The following is a 19,521-nucleotide window of genomic DNA, read 5'->3' on the forward strand; positions in this document are numbered from 1 at the left end:
AACACCGAGTTGTTGAAGGGTCAACTGTATTTATTTGTTGACATTATATTGTAAGGAAGAGCTTTCCTCGAAGAAGAATTTCCAATAAACACTTGGTTGCTAGGAACAGCATAAATCAAGACAGAGAATTAGAAAGCCCAGGGGGTATTTGAGAGGGGTGGCAAACAGTCTAGTTTATTTGGTGCATTGAGCATAAATAGAATAATAGGTTGAAAATATTGGTTGAGGACAGATTATGGAAGGCTTTGAAAGCCAAACTATGGAATTTGGACTTACTTTGTACTATATATGAATTTGTTGGAGGGGAATGTCATCATTACATTTCTAAGGTAATTGTGACAATGGTATTTTTTTGTTTTTTTAGTAAATTTATTTTATTTACTTATTTTTGGCTGTGGTGGGTCTTCGCTGCTGCGCGCGGGCTTTCTATAGTTGCGGCGAGTGGGGGCTACTCTTCGTTGCAGTGTGCGGGCTTCTCATTGCGGAGCACGGGCTCTAGGCACACGGGCTTCAGTAGTTGCAGCATGCGGGCTCAGTAGTTGTGGCTCATGGGCTCTAGAGCACAGGCTTAGTAGTTGGGGCACACGGGCACACGGGCTCAGTAGTTGTGGCTCACGGGCTCTAGAGCACAGGCTCAGTAGTTGTGGCGCATGGGCTTAGTTGCTCCACGGCATGTGGGATCTTCCCGGACCAGGGATCGAACCTGTGTCCCCTGCATTGGCAGGCGGATTCTCAACCACTGCGCCACCAGGGAAGCCCTGTGACAATGGTGTTGATAAGAAGAATTGATTTCTACTGAGAGGGCTGTGAGAAAAGTAGTATGGGAGGAATACTGGATCCAGTTAAGAAGGAGAAGGAGTCTTGGAGGAAAAGGTAGTGATTATGGAAAAGTCTGTTCTTAAAAGAATGATTCACCTTTAAATTACCAAATGAAACAAAAAGAAACAAATGAAGATGAATGTTATCACAGAAAAATGGTCAAAAGACATGGTCAGTCATTTTATAAAAGGAAACATTGAATGGTCAATAAATAAAATACTGAATCTTACTAGTAATTCGGGTAATGCAGTTGAAAATAAGTGAGATGCCATTCTTTTCCATCAGATTGGCAACAATTAATATATGCCTAAAAAGTGTTGTCATAGGATAAATTGCTCTTATTTTAGAGAACATTTTGGCAATATCTAGTAAAAGTGAAGATGTACACAACCTGTGACCCAGCAAGCCCAACTTTAAATTTATATCCTAGGAACTCTCTGAGAGTATATAAAATACTCTGTTTCTAGTAAAATTTGACTCCTATAGATTTAGAATCAGTTTGATGATTTATGTTACATACAGCATTTATAAAAATGTTATATACTTCATTGTTTCTAGCAGTAAAAAATTGAAAATTATATACATAGCTATCAATAGGGAAATGAAACTGAGATATGTTATTATGGTCGAATTCTTTACATCAGTGAAAGCGATTTTTGAGACTCCTGTTGCCTACTCTGCAGAACAGATGAACCACTTTACATTCCTAACAGCAATGTTGTAAAGTACCTGTCTTACTGTACTGTACTGTCTTACCTGTCTTGTGGTCCCTCAAAAATGTTTTCGTAATTATAGACAAAAAAGTGCCTCATTATTATGTTAATTTACATATTTAGATATTCAGCTCTTTTTCCTTAAATTGTCTACAAGAAATGAAATTAATGAAATTAACTGATTTGAATTTGATAGGGCCAGATAGTATTTTAGACTTTCAAGGCATACAGTCTCTGTTGCAGCTACTGTGCTGTTGTAGTATAAAAGTAGCCATAGGGCTTCCCTGGTGGCGCAGTGGTTGAGAGTCCGCCTGCCGATGCAGGGGACGCGGGTTCGTGCCCCGGTCCGGGAGGATCCCACATGCCGCGGAGCGGCTGGGCCTGTGAGCCATGGCCGCTGAGCCTGCGCGTCCGGAGCCTGTGCTCCGCAACGGGAGAGGCCACAACAGTGGGAGGCCGCGTACCGCCAAAAAAAAAAAAAAAAAAAAAAAAGTAGCCATAGACAGTACATAAACAAATGGATATGGATGTGTTCCAATAAAACTTTATGGACAATGAAATTTGAATTTCATATAATTTTCACATGTCAGGAAATATTCTTTTTTTTTTTTTTTTTGCGGTACGCGGGCCTCTCACTGCTGTGGCCTCTACCATTGCGGAGCACAAGCTCTGGACGCGCAGGCTCAGCGGCCATGGCTCATGGGCCCAGCCGCTCTGCGGCATGTGGGATCTTCCCGGACCGGGGCACGAACCTGTGTCCCCTGCATCGGCAGGCGGACTCTCAACCACTGCGCCACCAGGGGAGCCCCAGGAAATATTCTTTTGATTTTATTTTTCACCACTTGCACTTTATTCCAGAAAAGCTACTTTTCACGAACCCATTCTAATTCAAAGTATTTCAATTGAAAGAAAAGATCTTAATTTCAAGAAATACTGAATTTTTTTGGTTTTTACTTTTTCTTTTATTTATTTATGCATGCATGCATGCATGCCACGCCACGAAGCTTGTGGGATCTTAGTTTCCTGACCAGGGATCGAACCCGGCGCACAGGAGCGAAAGCACCGAGTCCTAACCACTGGACCGCCAGGGAATTCCCAACTTTTTCTTTTCTTTATAGCAGAGCTGACAGGATTGAACATGTCAGGAATCAAAAAATTTAATTTGTAATCTGTATTCTCGCAAAGATTTTCAAAGTAACCTGTATTACTTGTTCGCTGCTCCTTTAACCTGAAAATATGAATAATATAAAACTCTTGTGGGGACTTCCCTGGTGGCACAGTGGTTAAGAATCTGCCTGCCAATGCAGGGGACATGGGTTTGAGCCCTGGTCCGGGAAGATCCCACACGCCGCGGATCAACTAAGCCCGTGCGCCACAACTACTGAGCCTGCGCTCTAGAGCCCGCGTGCCACAACTACTGCAGCCCGTGTGCCTAGAGCCTATGCTCCTCAACAAAGAGAAGCCACCGCAATGAGAAGCCCGCACACCGCAACAAAGAGTGGCCCCTGCTCGCCGCAACTAGAGAAAGCCCGCGCACAGCAACAAACACCCAACTCAGCCAAAAAATAAATAAGTAAATTTATATAAAAAGAATAACTTGTGAAGCTATTGAAGATTTTTCAAAGAGAAGAATCATATTATTTGTCCAGATAAAATCTAAGATGTGTTTCTCAACCTAATATTACTTGGTTCTCAGCTAAATCATAAGAAGTAAGATGGGATCACCCAAAATACAGCCTAGCACAATTTGGTGCTTTTTGTATATGGTTGGTATTTATAAATGATTGTTGTGCTAACTCCAGGTGTGATTATTAACAACATAAGTTGGCCTGGGCTTCAAATTAAATAGGTAATATAGTTGATAAATGCTATAATAGCTTAAGAAGTAGGGTAAATAGATTTTAAGGTGAGTTTTTAAGTAAGGGTAGGACTTGGACTAGAATGAAAAAGGAGACAGAATTTGTGTGGTTGGAGAGAGGAATAAGAGATAAACAGTGGAAAGATTATCAGTGTCACCTTGAGAAGGGCTTTTAAAAAATGAAGCGTTTTGAGGTTTCCAATTCTGTAACTAGGGTTAACACTAAATAGGTCATATGAAGCATAATTTGAGTGCCACTCATTCTTGCAGATAGAAAAATTTGAAAGTCAGCTTGGACTGGGGTTTTCTTTTTACAGTGTGCAGCACTTATAGACTGCCATTGTGTGCTAGTTTGCTACTCCATCTAGTTCCCATTCAAGAAATGGTATTTTTAAGGCCTCTGCAGTAATGAAGAGTATAATCTTATCTCTATATCTGATCTGATGGCTTAGCTTGATAGACCCAAAATATGGAGACAATAAAGATCTGTCTTTATCAGGTTAGTTCTCACCCTGTGGAAAGCTTTATATTTGCGTGACCAACTTTATAAAGTGGCATAACCTAGAGACGTTTTCATGCCTTTTGGTGCTAATAGGGCTGGCTTAGAAAAGAAAAATAAAATTTAAATCAGTAAATATGTAGGAAAAAAATAAGGTCGGTGTATTTTTCATTACTGGAGTGTCATGGAATGAACAGTAATTATATGGTTGTATACTGTACAACATTAAACTCACAGTTATTTGGAATATGAGCAACAAGGAAAAGGAAGTAAACAGGCTTTGGGTTTGTTTTACATAATGCACTTTTATCAGCCATGACACATTGAGGTATAAGGCATTTAAAAAACAGTAATTTCTCGTGTGTCCTATATTTGGTACATATTGAGATCAGGCTAAATATACACTAGCAAGAGTAGTATACCAAAACTTCACAGTGATTAACCTGAGGCCTTTAAGATTCAGAATTTATTTCCCCATATAAAAATAATTTTTAAAGCCTTTCAAAAGATTTTAACATTATTTAACTTTTCATTGTTATGTACTGAAGTGTTTGTTGACCGAGTAAATGACATTTCCTTGACTTTGCTATTATTGAGTTAACGAAAACTTTGTTTACCAAATCTCAGTCCTTAATATTCTCTTCTGAGGAGGAGTTTATCACCATTACAAGGGTGCATAGGTGCACTGCTACTTGTAGAACTATCTATCCTTGGAGTGTGACAGAATTTTAAGATTGCTGACAGAACATGTTTGTTGTGGGTTCTACCCTGCTTTGGAGACAGTAATAACTCCAGGAGGTAAAAAGAGACAGTTCTACATATTTAGAAAGGGGGGGAAATAGCCCAAAACAATCATTCCCACATCCTGGCCCTCATGACCCTTTCATTCTGTAGATCCTCTCAAGCTTCTTTTACCTTTTGTTTTTCCATTTGAAAGGGATGTTGTGACTAGCATCTGTTGATCAGTAGTGTTATAACTCTTCTGGTTTTTCTTTCCCCAAAGCTCTGTGTATCACTATATTTGAACCAACTTTCCTGAAATGACTTTTTAAGGTAATGTTATGAGCTACTTCATTCCTCTGCTGGGATCTGATTTAACCTTTAGAAAACATGGGAGGGGCCTATATAATATGCTAGATTCCAGATTGTATTTCCACAGGGCTAGTCTTGACTGTTCACTTGGAACATGCTTGATCCTGACACAGAATAGATTCACTACAGATCTTATTGCTGTCCATGACACATTATAAAACTTGTGTATATAAATTAGGTTTAGCACAAGCCTGAGCAGTGAGTGATAATTGAGTTTAAGTTAAGGTCCATTTCATACTAATATAAGACCGTGAAAATTTTCTTCTTGCTTTGTAAATGTTTTTTTTGGGTGAGCTTTGCCTATAATCAGTGCCTTGTACAGGACCAAAATAAAGTGGTTATTTATGTTGACTGATACCTGAGCCACTTATTGGCCTTTGATAGGGTCTTTATCTAATCCTGCTGGGATTCATATCAGTGGCCCTAGGGGGCTGAGATGTTTCTCAAAGATGCCGTTTAAATGGCAAAACCACTCATCTTATTTAGGTAATGCTAAAGTATATCCCTCTTGGTTTCATTAAAATCTGAACTTTAAATATTCGGTACAGTGGGTTGGGTTTAACCTTCTGCTTTAAAATTAATCTCTTAATGTTTGAGAAACGCCTTTACTTTGTGGCTTTTGCAATGCAGCTAGTTCACGCTGTTTTTAAAAGGTCAAGTTAAAAGGCAGGGGCCTTAAATCCAGGGTTGCTTGAAGATGAAAAACTACAGCGGAATCCTACAATGAAAAGTTTTTCTGATGTGTCATTCCCATTGGAGGATATATATATATGTACATATATGTAAAACAGGTCCTGGCATAAAATTAGGGACACAATAAAGTTTTCTTGTATAGGTTTTGAGAAACTGGCATTCCTCAAAATAGCAGATGAGCAATGCAGTTTTTGCTAATGGCACTTGCTGTGACTCAGAGCAAGGACCTACTATTGAATATTCTGCTAAAAATACCTTCAAATTCAAAGAATTGGACGATTTATTAACATGGCTACTTTACTAAAACATTTTCTGAAACCAAAAGCCATGATGATAATACATTTATAGCCTTATTAAAAGACTTTGTCATAGTTGGATAACCTAATAAACCAGAAAACTTTTTTTTTTTTCCTACCTTCTCTAACTTAAGGTAGTGCCTGAAAACAAAGGCATTCAGTTACTGTTCAGGTAACCGTTAACAATGATTCAGCCTTCTGGGCTTCTAAACCAAGTATTGACAACCTTTTGTCCTGCCTCTACACCTTTAGCAAAAACAGTGTGCTACCATAAAAAGCTCTCTCATTACCTCAGCCAAAATCATTAATCTTTAAAAGGCATTGGTTTGGGTTTTGGGTTGGTTTTTTTTTTAACGTTTATCATCTAGTACATTTTTTTCTCTTGAAAATTTTTGGAGTTATTGATTTGAAGGAAAGTGTTCAAAATGAGCTGGTATACTGTAATCTATTTTTCTTCTCTCTAAATGATTCTGAAAACAACGCATTCATTAGATTTCTGTGTGATGACACAGCAGTCACTCTCAGTGCAGTTTTGGTTAGATATTCCACACCAAATATCCAAGCTAAAATCAATTGCTTTGGGGATTCTCAACGTCTTTAAAATTACAGGTCTGTCTGAAAATGCAAGACAGTTATTAAGAAAGAAAATTTTGGTGGCCAGTTCATAATATAGCTCTTGTAACCCAGATTCTGAGATTGGAAATGTAACTTGATTAAGCTACTGCTTTAACTGCAATAAAACATTAACTCCTTTAGATTTTTAATTTAGAATTTGTATACTTCCAAAAAAGATTCAAAGTAGCTATACTATTAAAGTGGTATTAGAAAGGTCATTTCGAATGCTGCAGAATACAGAACATCTTCAAGTATTTGGCTTAACAAAACATAATGAAATTTTGCCAAGCATAAATATTCACTCTGATGACATAGTGGCAAGGCTTTTCTTTGCCCAACAGTCTCTGTCTGCTCTCTTAACTGCCAAAGATTCTCTCACCCTCGGTATGTGAGGTATACTTTGGGAAAAACATTAAAAGCAATTTAAATGATTAAGCAAATTCTCAGCAAAACTGCTTAACACACAAAATTATTGTATACCTAATAGAGTTTTCTGTTTAACTGGAAAGGTTACTAAAAATAATGTGTACTTGAATTCTTCCTCAGGATCTTTCTGGAACAACAATCACATCTCTTTAAGATGAAAAGCATGGAACGAAATTCTTTTATGCTTTATTGTATTTGTGCTATTATGAAATATTATTACAGCTTATACTTTAGCAATAAAGTACTGGGAAGATTATTAATCGATAATGAATACCGTAGATACCTTAATGCTGTTAGAAGACACGATGCCCCCCAGCTTTGAAGCGTTTGCATTCCCAAACACTGCTAGTTTACACTGTTGAGGAGGTCCCACTGAAATACAGCGCTAATAGTTAATCCCTTTCTCCAAGAGTGTACCTTAGCCACACCGAGGAAAAACATTAAGGTTTTACAAACCACCTTTAACCTAATTATCTAAATCTTTGAGGCTCATTAATTATTTGATATGGCTGGAAAAAAAAATCCTGCTATAATTTTAGTCCAATTTTTTAGCGTATTTATGACACTCAAATTCTTCACCAGATTTCTCAGCTAGACCCATATATATGTACATCCGCCAAAATGTCCGCAGAAACGTTAAGAAAGGCTATCACAAGGCCAGTTTGAGATACCTCATAAATGGCCTTCACTGCCCTTTGAGTCAATTGTTTAACGTCCCAAGAGACTACTAGTTCTGTTAGAACCTAAGCGTCAGCTTCTCCAACCCTCAGAAGGGCGTGCGTAAGGACAGATAGGATTTTTAAACCCCATTTCAGTGTTTCAGTGCCCCCCTCCCTGGGCTATAACAAACCACCCACCACAAGAGACTAGGCGGGGGAGGAGCGCTGCAGCCGGCTGCCAAGAGCGCTCTGCAGGGGGGCCGTTTCCCTGAGTCACGGAGAGGGCGGGAGGCTGGGCCCATCTGCCCACGCCACGTCCCCTTCGTAAGGGACTACGTTTAAATACGCAGGGCCCACTGGGAAAGGGAGCAGCACCGCCATTCCTCAAGGCGGCCCAACAGCCACCTCATTCCCAGGAGACGCCGCACTCCCCTAGAACTCGCTCTGCATTCCGGCAGCAATCAGCAGACCTTTCCTGACCAGCATCACGTGCACCCGGAAGTACGTGGGTGAGACCCAAAGCGCCCACGGAAATGACGTTGGTCGCCCCTAGTCGCATGATGTGGCAAAATGCGAAAAAAAAAGGGGGGGAGGGAAAAGCAGGCGGCTGGGGAAGGTGATGAGACAAAAAGTAGTCCCTCCGATTCCTCTATTTATCTCCGTGTCGCAGCAGTAAGCGAGGCCCTCAGCGCCCTGCGCCCCACGCTCCGAATTCCTGCGCTCTGATGCATCGCGGCGCTCCGTGGAGGAGTACATAAGGCGGAGGGGGTGAGGTGACCTGGGCGGAGTTCTGTCGCCAGGATCCTTCCGCAGGGCTAAACCGTTTCCGGAGTCTGCGCTGCGCCGGGTTCCGCCATTGCGGCTCTCGCGGACCCTGGAGCCTCCGCCCCCGACCTGAGCTCTTTCGTCTGCCTGCCAGTTTCCTGCGTCCCCGGAGACTCTCCTGCTGAGCCCAGCCTCCCCCCTCCCCCTTCTCCTCCTCTCCCTTGGAGAGCCCGGGCAGCCACTGCCCCACAGCCCCAGTGACAGGAGGAGACCATACACCCCCGACAGCGCCATGGCCCAGATTCTGCCAATTCGTTTTCAGGAGCATCTTCAGGTGCGGTGGGCCCGAGCTAGTGAGGGCTGTGGAGAGAGGGAGGTAGGAAGGAAGAAGCTGGAGTCTGAGCCCAAGCAAAAAGAGGAGAACCGGGGGGGAGGGGGGATGGTGGTGGTGGTGGTATCGGTTCCTGGGGTAGATGGAGGATGGGGCACTATCTTGGAAAGCTTGAAGGGTTAAATGATGTGGGGCTTGGGTGGAAAGGAAGCGAGTCGGGGTGCATAGGGCAGTGAGGCCATACCTGGGTTTGAAGGCCTCTCTATCTTCGCTTCCTGGATGGCAAGAACTGCGTATAATAACCCTTCCACCCCGGTTTTATTCAGTTCATTCATTTGGGTACGTTGCGGGGCGTGGGGGGGGGCGTTCTCCCGCGTTTCTTCCGGAGCAAGAATTCTCTTCCCCTAGGGCAGCGCAGGCAGTCACCTCCCGTTGCCCTCTTCCCTTTCCCCCATCGTGTCTGCACCCGGGAGTTGTGGCGCGGGTGGGTTGGGGAGAGGCAACCTTTTTTCTTCCTCCCTCTGCGGCTCTCAACGGGAAAGGCACCTTCCCCGGGCATGCGGAGAACGGCAGTGGCTCCTCTCTTGCCTTCCCCGAGGCAGTAGGAACTGGGAAGCTCACTGAAGGAAAAAAAAGAGGATAGAATGGGGGAACGTATTTCTCAGGGCGGTGTCAATTTCAGAGTGCATGGGGTCAAGGTTCCTAAGGGGACTCGCCCTTTTTCACTTTCTTGATGTCTCTGGGAATGGTGCGGCTTTTATCCCCTCTTCGGTTCTAGAAGGGAGAAAAGAGTTGTTCAGAGGTTATCTTTGGAGCAGCTAGTTGGCGTGGCGTGAGTACTTTCCTCAGGATTGCATGGAATTGAACGACCCCTGGGGATAGAGCACACCTGCCCTGAGATATGCAAGGTTATTTGGTCTGTAATTGGTTTCCTTTAGTAGGTTCTAGAGTTCTTCCCCATGGTGCATTATCCTGTAGGCAACAGACTGTCTTATCTGGCAGCTTGCCCGTAGCGGGCAAGGACTTGACTGAATTAAGTCTCTTCTAAGCTTCTGATTTTCCTGGTTCACCAATCTGGTTTTACTTTGGCTGAAATAATTTATTAATAAAGTATGCTTTCTTTCTAATTACCTCTTAAAGAGGTCTGTCTCAGCTCAGTCATTTGAAGGACTAATTCGTAATGATAAGAGATGCCAGTGGTTTGACATGACACTAATACTAGTGGCCTCTTGGACACTTTACCATTGAAGGCTGTTTACTTTCTGACATTGTTATAACAATAAATAAATGTTAATTAAAAGGTTTAATATTCTGGCTATCAACATGATTTCATTTTTTTTACAGGTATCACCTGTAAAAAGCTTGCATCAGCAAGGCTTCTTTGTCTTGAAATGTAATGAATTGTAAATCTTTACTCAAAAAATGAGTTAAGTAATGTACTTTATTCAGTCATTTTTGGTTTTCAGATAACTCATCTGATGTAATAGAACACTATTTTACAAAAGGTTAAAAAACATTGTGACAGAATGGACACAGAAGTTTTTGTTTATGCTCCATCCAAATTTGTATTGCTGTGGTTACTTCTGTTGAATGTGGAGTGTTAGGAAAATAACGTTTTTCAGTGTGAGGGGAAAACACAACCTTGTCCTGACACTAAAGTGCTTCTGGAATATAATCTTCCTGCAGACAAAAGTGTGTAAAATCATACACAAGAAAAGCAGTTATAGTTGCTGTTTACTTTACAAAACAGATATAGCCCACTAGTAAATCTTGTTTCTTGACTGGTGGTGGTTTGAGCAATAGTTTTCCATTTCTATTAATGAGGAGACAAGGTTGTTGAATAATTCCAAAGACTGGACTCCAACCATGTCACTGATTGAAGACAGATTTAATATGGGTCTGATTTCTAAGTGTTTCAGAGTTTTTGCAGACACTTGAGTGAAGCCATTTCCTTCTCAAATACTTGAAGAGTTGCATATAAAGTTGCTTTGCAAATAAACTTGAAGAATTCAGTCATTCAGTTTTTGGAGTAGTATATATGCCATGACTAAGTTTAAGCTTGCTTTGGTGACTGTGTACTCAAGCTGATAATGATTAATTATTGTGCAGAGCCCCAGTCACCAACCTCTTCCAGGATAATATAATTCCTGACTTTTCATTTTTATCCCTTGCTGTATAAAAATTAATAAGGATTATTTTAATTGGCAACTTAGGTCTTTGACCTCTCAGCCCCTGCCAGTTTGCTAAGTAGCAGAAAACTTTCTGAAACACTTAGGATAAAAATTGGGAACAAGAATTGAGGAACTTGCGTGTAGAGTTAACCTGTGAAATCTTCAAAGCGTGAACTGTAAATAAATTTATTTTTATACCATGGAACTACTTTGGCCAGCTGAAGGGTCTGTCATCAAGGACTCAGAAGTACATCAAATGAAGCTTAATATTTTAAGTTATAAAGGAGTTTTTATTTCTTTTTTAGGATGTTGAGGCTGATAGCAGTGAACAGATGAGTGCCTATTTGAGCAAGATTTTGCTAGGATTGCAGGTTCTGAAAAAAATCCTAGGCTACCTATAGTGTTGCCTGCAACTCTGATTTCTTGGCTTATTCAGTATCTTTATGCCAGTTGACATATTCTGCTGTATTCCCGGGTTCTTTGGGTCTGAAATTAAAAGTCTCCCAACCCTGCTCTTTTCCCTTTGATCCATAAATGTGTTGTGCATTCAATGGTAGGGGTTCTTGCTATGATTATTTTAATTTGCAAAGAGAAAGCAATGCTGAGTATTACTGGGATATGTTATATGCTTAACCGTACTTCCTGGAAGAGGCATACTGCTTGGAATTATGTTGCAGTCTACTTTAGGAATAGCTTCCGAGTTTAAGATGTATCAAGGTTTTCAGAATTTTCCTACTGGTCAATTTACTCAACTTAAAGGGGTGTGGCTAATTCTAGCGAATGTGCTTTCACTCTGTTTAGGAAATAATTTAAGGCATGAAACTGTGTGTAGAATCACAATCATTTTCATTTTGGTGTGCAGTGAAATACATGATTTCAGGAACCTTAACTTAATGATATTTGAATTATATTTAACAGGATGTTTTTCTGTCTTTGTTACTGCGTGGCTTTTGCTTTTTGAGAGTTACTATCCAATAGAACTTTCTTTCATGATGAAAATTTATACTAGCTACATAGCCATATTGAGCATTTGAAATGTGGTTATTGTGACTGAGGGACTAAATTTTTACTTTTATTTTTCAATTAATGTAAATGTAAATAGCTACATGAAGCTATTGACTACGACATGGGACTGCGCAATTACAGGCCATTCTGATGTGCTTTTTAAGAGTGAAGATTTATCTGGCCACCTATATTTATATGTTTAGAACATTTTGTTACTAAAATTAAAACATTCACTAATAGAAAGTGTTGGTTGAATACTGTCTCTTTTGGAAAGTGATGATGAACAGTGACTAGTGAATGGAAGGAGCAGCAGACTTTCTTGTGAGCGTCTGTTGTGTCCTATGAATGTGGCTGGGTGCTTCCACGTCTTCATCTGATTCCCCCAGATATCCTTCTTAAACAGTAGGAGAAAGTGAGACTCAAACTAGTGCCATAGGGAACCTGTCAGAGTGGGATTTGAACCTAGGTCTTCTGACACTAAATATTTTGAAGAAAAACAATGATTGACCTTAAGAGGAGAAGTTATTAGTATCCTAGTGTGCTTTTTTATCTGTTGGACTTTTCCCTGAGAAGGTGACTTCTCTTCTGGTTTAACATGTGGTTAATGATGCCATATAGTAGACAGATCAGGGGTTTGGAGGTTGTTGAGACCAGTTCCATCCAGTAGAAAAATATGAGCCACATCTGTAATTTTACATTTTCCAGTGGCCATATTAAAAGTAAAAAACAGGTGAAATGTCTCATTTAACTCAGTGTACCCCAAATGTTATAATTTCACCATGCAATCAGTATAAACTTTTCAGATGAGATATTTTACATTCCTTTTTGGGGGGTACTGAATTTTCAAAATCTGCTGTGTATTTTACACTTAGAGTACATCTCAATTCAGACCCTATTTTCATTGGATATATTTGACCTGCATTTAGCTTTCATAAAATTTACAGTTGAAAAAGCAGGTTTGCACATGTAGGTTGTTCCAAACATAAGTTTTCCATAATTGACTCGATTAACAGTTACTATTTAATTTTAATTAACTTAAAGTTGAATTACTATTTAATTTTAATTAACTTAAACTTGAAAATTGAGTCAGAGTAGCCACATTTGAAGTTCTCAGAACCACATGTGGCTTGTGAAATGTCGCTACAGTATTGGAGAAGGCAGGTTAAGACTAACCTCTTGCTCCTTTTTCTCTGTAAAATATGTGTACTACCTCACAAAGTTACCGTGAAGATCTGAGATCATGTATGTGAAAGTACTTGGTGTAGCATTTGAAGGGTATTAATTGTTGGCTATATAATTTTTGTCCAGTATATTCTATTCAGGTATCTATCTCTTAACCAGTGACAACATTTTATTTTGCAGATTTAAGACCTAGATTTTTATGGTTTATAAATATTTGGTACTCACCTGAGATTTGAATATTTACTATATATATCAACAATTATGTTACACTCGGGACAAAGTGGTGAACAAAACTGACTGCAGCTTGCATTTGTGCTTGCATTGATTAGTTGGCAGAGGCTGTCCACACATAATTGTAACCATGGATGTTATTGAATGTTTGATATTGTGCAGGATTTAATACAAATATTCATATGACACAAAATTGATTCTGCTCTGAAACTGCTCAAAAGGAAGAAAAAATTTTAATTAATCTTTTATAATAGCCCGTGAGTGCTCACATGTGCTGTTGGTACATCTTTAATTAGTGTTCCTTGGTCAGACTCCTGATAAACCACATCTGATAAATTACCCACCTGGAATGCCAGTCAGGCCTTTGTTAGTATTTATATGTCCTATAAGATGGTAGTGCAGAAGTGTATGTTCTCACTTAGATAGGAAGTGAGTTCATAGCTGATATTTTAGTCCTTCATATTAGAACAAGGCTGTTTTTTAAAATTTATTTACATAGCCATGCTAAAGCTATTTCATAAAATCAAATTCTAAGCTGTAGCAAAGTTTCCAGTTCTTGGGTATCTTTTCTTTTTTTCCCCCACCTTTACTTGGCCAAGTGCCTGAGGCTAATGCTCTTAACTCAGGGGGTGGCAGGAGGGTTGGATCTGAATGTATTATGCAAAACCCATCTGTCAGACTCAGATTTTTGTGTCTCTTCTTTTGTGTTATGAAAGACATAATTTAAGATAGTTTACATAATTTATGATAGTTTATCCTAGTTCAGAGGGAATAACTATTCATCAAATCCTAATTGTCCTGAAATCTACAAGATCAGAATAAATTGACCATTATAGCTATTTGAGCACCTACTGTGTGCCAAGACCTCTGCTAAATCTTTTATGTTCATGATCTCATTTGATTGGCAAGAACATCCCTTCAGGTAGGTAGGGTTAGCCTTATTTTGCAGATGGGGAAACTGAAGTTCATAGCAGTTAACCTGTAGAGTCACACAGCTAGTGAGTGGGTGGTAATATTTGCTCTTCTTTCATTGTGGCACATTGCCTCATTTGGTGAATGATCTGTATAATTTGTATGTATGCTGTGGTGTTCTTTGATGTATACATTCTACTAGTATGTTTTTAGGTCAGTAGTTTTTATGAGAAAATTAGGGGCCAGTGAACCAACACCTGGATTTTCTATGCCTTAAACGGTTATTGAGATGATGTTTTTTAAAGGGCTTTATCCAAGTTCCCACTAAAAAATTGTGCAGAATGATTGGAATCAGGTTAACTTGTAATAACCAAGATTATCTATATCCCTGTCATAAGGCTAAACTTCTCAAATTTCTCTTAGACTTTTCCTTAGTGACAAGAGAGTGAATATGTTCCAGCCTGAAGCCACTTGTGAAAGCAGGAAACTTCTGCTTTCTATTTTACTGTATTATTTATGTTTTTGTGTTTATTCTAATGTAAAACGTGAATAGAACTCAAGGAAGACTGTTATGCTTGGGGAGGGAGGATGGGAAAAGTGGGAGTAGAACATGCTTGCTCAGTTTGAATAGCATAACCGTAGAGGGGAATATGGTTACACATTTGTAGGATTGTGCTTTGGAGACAGAACTGCCAGTAATACTGGTACTTCCTTTTCTGAATCATTGGGTAAGTAAGGACTTTTCTTTAAGTTCTGAAGTACAGCAGATTTTATTATTTATTTATTTGGCTGCGGCATGCAGCATGCGGGATCTTAGTTCCCTAACCAGGATCGAACCTGTGCCCCCTGCACTGGAAGCGCGGAGTCTTAACTGCTGGACCACCAGGGAAGTCCCCTGAAGTACGGCAGATTTTAAAGCTTATTTTTGAAAGAATAGGAACTGGGTCCATTAAAACCATATGGTCATGTTAAAAAATTTAAATTCTGCAATATACCGTTGTGGAAAATGTTTAATCCGAGCTCTTATCTTTTTAGCTTTTCTCAACTTCCTCTTTTATTATATTTACAACAATACTTTCTGGCAGTTGTAAAGTTAGCCTATAGTATGTGGTTGTATTTATATCATGATACTTAGCCCATACAGATATTAATCCTTAGCCCCTATGCTGGAGGGGAGTCTCTCTTTATCCAGTTGAGTTGAACATACATGCTATGCTCAAGGAAAAAATTACCCATTTATCCAGTTATTGAAGACAAGATCTTAGAGTTACACCAGACTCTCTCCTTCTCATTTTCTACATCCAGTCCATTTCTGAAGTAGGGAAGGTGATTGCAGTGTTTAATGACCCCCGTCTGTTGAAACTGGGAATCATGGTAGATGAAAAATGAGAATTGGGTTGAGAGTTGCCTTCGTCTATTTCTGACCAGCTGCTCATCTGAGAAAGAGGACTTAAAAACCACTAAAGTGGACAGAGGGAAGCCAAAGACTATCCACATATGTTCAGCTTGGCAAAAAACTAACTTTGGGTAGATCTCATTATTTGAGGATTAATAATTAGGGAAATAAACCTATAGGGAGAACATGGTTTACAAAATCCATCTCTTTCCCAACTCTCTACAGTACTTTACATTCTTTCCTATTGAACTATGCAAATCTAAGGCAGGTGTCTTTTTTTAACCATAAAATATTCCGCAGGAAAAAGTTTCCTTATATTAAAAGTCTTACCAAGTGTCTGTATTACTGAGTCCTTTACAGTTGCTTCTGTTTGAATTGAATACTACAACACTGTTCAGGGAAGGCTACCATGGACTTGAAATCAGCTGGATTGGTAAGAGGCAAATTTAACACACCTAATAATTATTCCTCTCTGTATGGCTTCACAATTACAACTGTTGGATGTTGTAAGCAAACATTTTAAATTTCACTCATAAACCAGTCCATTAGGGAGGTGTTTCTGGAGACTGTAATCCAAAAACAAGTGTAAAAACACCTCTCCTAATACAGAAATAGAAATTTGAGGCATGTTATAAATTTCCCATGATGGTACCATAATGAATTTTTAAAAAGCACTTTGATGGAATGCAGATGACTTTCCACTGCTAACGAAGACACTGATGTAAAAAATGTGCATGAAGAGTTTAAAATGGTTTCTGAAATATGAACAGTAGAAAAACATTTCCGAGTTAATTATTTTATAATTTTAAATGTCTATATAAACTGTCAAATGACTACATGAATTATGTATTAAGCACATCTAAAATTAAAATTAACCATTTTAAAGTGAACAATATAGTGGTATTTAGTAAGTTCAGTGTTTTGCAACCATCACCTGTATCTAGTTCTAAAACATTTCATTACCCCAAAAGGAAACTTCATATCCATTAAGCAGTCTCCTTCCTCCCTCCTCCCATCCCCCAGCAACCACTAATATGCTTTCTGTCTCTATGAATTTATCTATTCCTATAAATGGAATCATACAATGTGTGACCTTTTGTTGTCTAATTTCCTTCACTAAGCATACGGTTTGAGGTTTATCCATGTAGAATGTATCAGTACTTTATTCATTTATGGCTGAATAATACTCCATTGAATGGATATACCACATTTTATTTGTCCTTTCATTGATCCATGAACATTTGGATTCTTTCCACCTGTTGGGTATTGTGAATAGTGCTGCTGCGAACATTACAGGTTTTTGTTTGAATACATATTTTTAAGTTCTTTTGGATATATACCGAGGAGTGGAATTGTTGGGTCATATGGTAACTCTATATTTTAACTTTTTGAGGGACTGCCCAACTTTTTCACAGCAGCTACACCACTTTACATCCCCATCAGCAGTATATGAGAGTTGCAATATTTCCACATTCTCTCCAGCAGCTATCAAAAGCTTTTTTGGATGACCAGGGAATAGTCTACTTGGGAAAATGAATACCCTATTTGGTGTTTTTTACTTCCATGTGTTCTCTCCCAATCTTTGTAGCTCTGCCCTCCCTTAAATCGTGTGTCCTGCTTTAGATTGCATTTCCATAACCAGTCATAGCTTGGGTAGCATTCAGTTGTTATGTGCCAGCTGAATGGCATTTATACAGGAAAGGGCATAACCTTGGGGAGTCATACCTATCTGCAAGGTTTGAGGTGTAAAAACTTCTCTGTATTTCCCTGCAGCTTGGTCAGAATTGATATGTGATATTTCATCAAATTATTGGATTATTATTTTTAAAGAACGAGTTACATTTAAAGGTTTTTTAATTTTCCAGTTAGTAGTTGGCTACAAGTAGGAAAAATTCTTTGAGTCTCTTGACAGTTTACCAAAGCTAGTAGTCTTATAGTTCCTGTCTCCAACTGTGGTTCCTTCCTGAATGTATTACTTAACAATATGGAGTGACCAGAGTAAAAAAATTCTCCTGGGCTTCCCTGGTGGTGCAGTGGTTGAGAGTCCACCTGCCGATGCAGAGGATACGGGTTCATGCCCCGGTCCGGGAAGATCCCACATGCCGCGGAGCGGCTGGGCCCGTGAGCCATGGCCGCTGAGCCTGCGTGTCCGGAGCCTGTGCTCCGCAACGGGAGAGGCCCGCGTACCGCAAAAAAAAAAAAAAAAAAAAAATTCTCCTGAGAATGATTGCCTCAAACACTAACATGGAGTAGAAATAAATCTATATGTTTAAGTGTGGGGTCCACAAGGGCATTTTTATTTGTTGCTTAAAATGTGTGGAGCACATAGAAAACAATGGCTGGTATACTGTTGATGAAAGAATTAAAGGAATGCTGCACTTTCAGCATTTTTATTTATTTCCTGTAGAAGACAGAAACTGCAGTTTTTATTTGACATTCTGCTAGTTTCCTGGAAGGGCTCAATGAAGTTACTGTTGTCAGCATTTTCTTCACTGTGATTAATATTAGTGAAGGTAGAGGATGTTTTGGAACTTTTAAAGGAAGTTATGCTGAGTGAAATCCTTGGGATAGGAAGTTAACCACATCTTCAAGCACCTAAAAATATCTGTATTGGGTGACATCCAAGTATCAGCAGGACTCGAAAATTGTTGACCTCTTAACTCTATAGCAGTAACACTTAAGTCTTTGTCAAGATACAAGATTCATTTACAGAAAAGGTAACTGAAATAGGATTATACATAGAGCACAGCACAAAATGTCCTTGTCTGAAATACAGTAGCTGTACATGCTTCCTTTACATTCTAACAATTCAGATGAAACGAGGAAGGAACTGGAAAGTGTAAAGCCAAGCACTAATTGTGAAACATAATCCTTAATAATGCTGTCATAAACACAAATTTTCTTTTTTTTTTTTTTTTTTTTTTGCGTTACGCGGGCCTCCCACTGCTGTGGCCTCTCCCGTTGCGGAGCACAGGCTCCGGACGCGCAGGCTCAGCGGCCATGGCTCACGCGTCCAGCCGCTCCACGGCATGTGGGATCTTCCCGGACCGGGGCACGAACCCGTGTCCCCTGCATCGGCAGGCGGACTCTCAACCACTGCACCACCAGGGAAGCCCCATAAACACAAATTTTAATGTATTTTGATTTTCAGCTGGTAAATGAGTTCTGTTCTGAGTCTACTAGTCATTCATTAGGAAGCATACTTACCGGGTGTGCTTATAAAGAAGTCTCTTTCCAATGAGTGTTCCTATCTGATCACATGTAATAAGCGCTGGTTGAAATTAGTAAGCTCAAAGCAAACTTATTACTCCTTTAATTATGTGATATTTATAGGCACAGACACAACTGTGATTGATTGCTGAGACAGACGTTGTGCTGATGGAGAGTATCATCTTTAGCCAGTCAGAGAATTGGGCATTGAAAAAGTAGTCTGGTTTTCCTTGGTTGAATTGTCATATGCCAGAATTTTCTACCCTTTTTATTTTATTATTTTAACTTTTGGCTGCACAATGTAGCCTGCGGGATCCTAGTTCCCCGACCATGGATCGAACCCGCACCCCCCGCAGTGGAAGCTTGGAGTCCCAACCACTGGACCACCAGGGAAGTCCCTCTACCCTTTTTAATACATGTATACTATTGGATTAAATATATACATATACATATATATATATAGAGAGAGAGAGAGAGAGAGAGTCCATTCAGTTCCTTTAACAATATTTTCATAGTTTCATCACTAATGTAGTCTACTAAGATGCTGACTCACCATCAGTGGGTTTCCTGATTCCTTGATATAAGAAGGCTTTGCTAGCTGTCTTTAGTAACAAGAATTTTGAAAAAAGCAAGTTGGGTTTCCCTGGA

The 19,521-nt window shown here is 39.6% G+C and overlaps 1 protein-coding gene across 4 annotated transcripts in view; it reads left to right on the top strand.

The window, feature by feature from the left end:
* The first annotated feature begins 8,353 nt into the window (after nt 1-8,353).
* Nucleotides 8,354-19,521, top strand: part of CLTC (clathrin heavy chain) — a 67,052-nt gene continuing 55,884 nt past the window's right edge. For 2 of the 4 annotated variants that reach the window (XM_060134372.1, XM_060134373.1), the window contains exon 1: nt 8,354-8,769. In XM_060134372.1, coding sequence (XP_059990355.1) covers nt 8,728-8,769 — 42 coding nt within the window. In that variant the 5' untranslated portion in view covers nt 8,354-8,727. The remainder of the gene's footprint in view (nt 8,770-19,521) is intronic. The other 2 variants (XM_060134369.1, XM_060134371.1) reach the window with 2 other exon arrangements.

The sequence above is a fragment of the Lagenorhynchus albirostris genome, chromosome 20, assembly GCF_949774975.1.
Source record: "Lagenorhynchus albirostris chromosome 20, mLagAlb1.1, whole genome shotgun sequence".
Lineage (NCBI taxonomy): Eukaryota > Metazoa > Chordata > Mammalia > Artiodactyla > Delphinidae > Lagenorhynchus > Lagenorhynchus albirostris.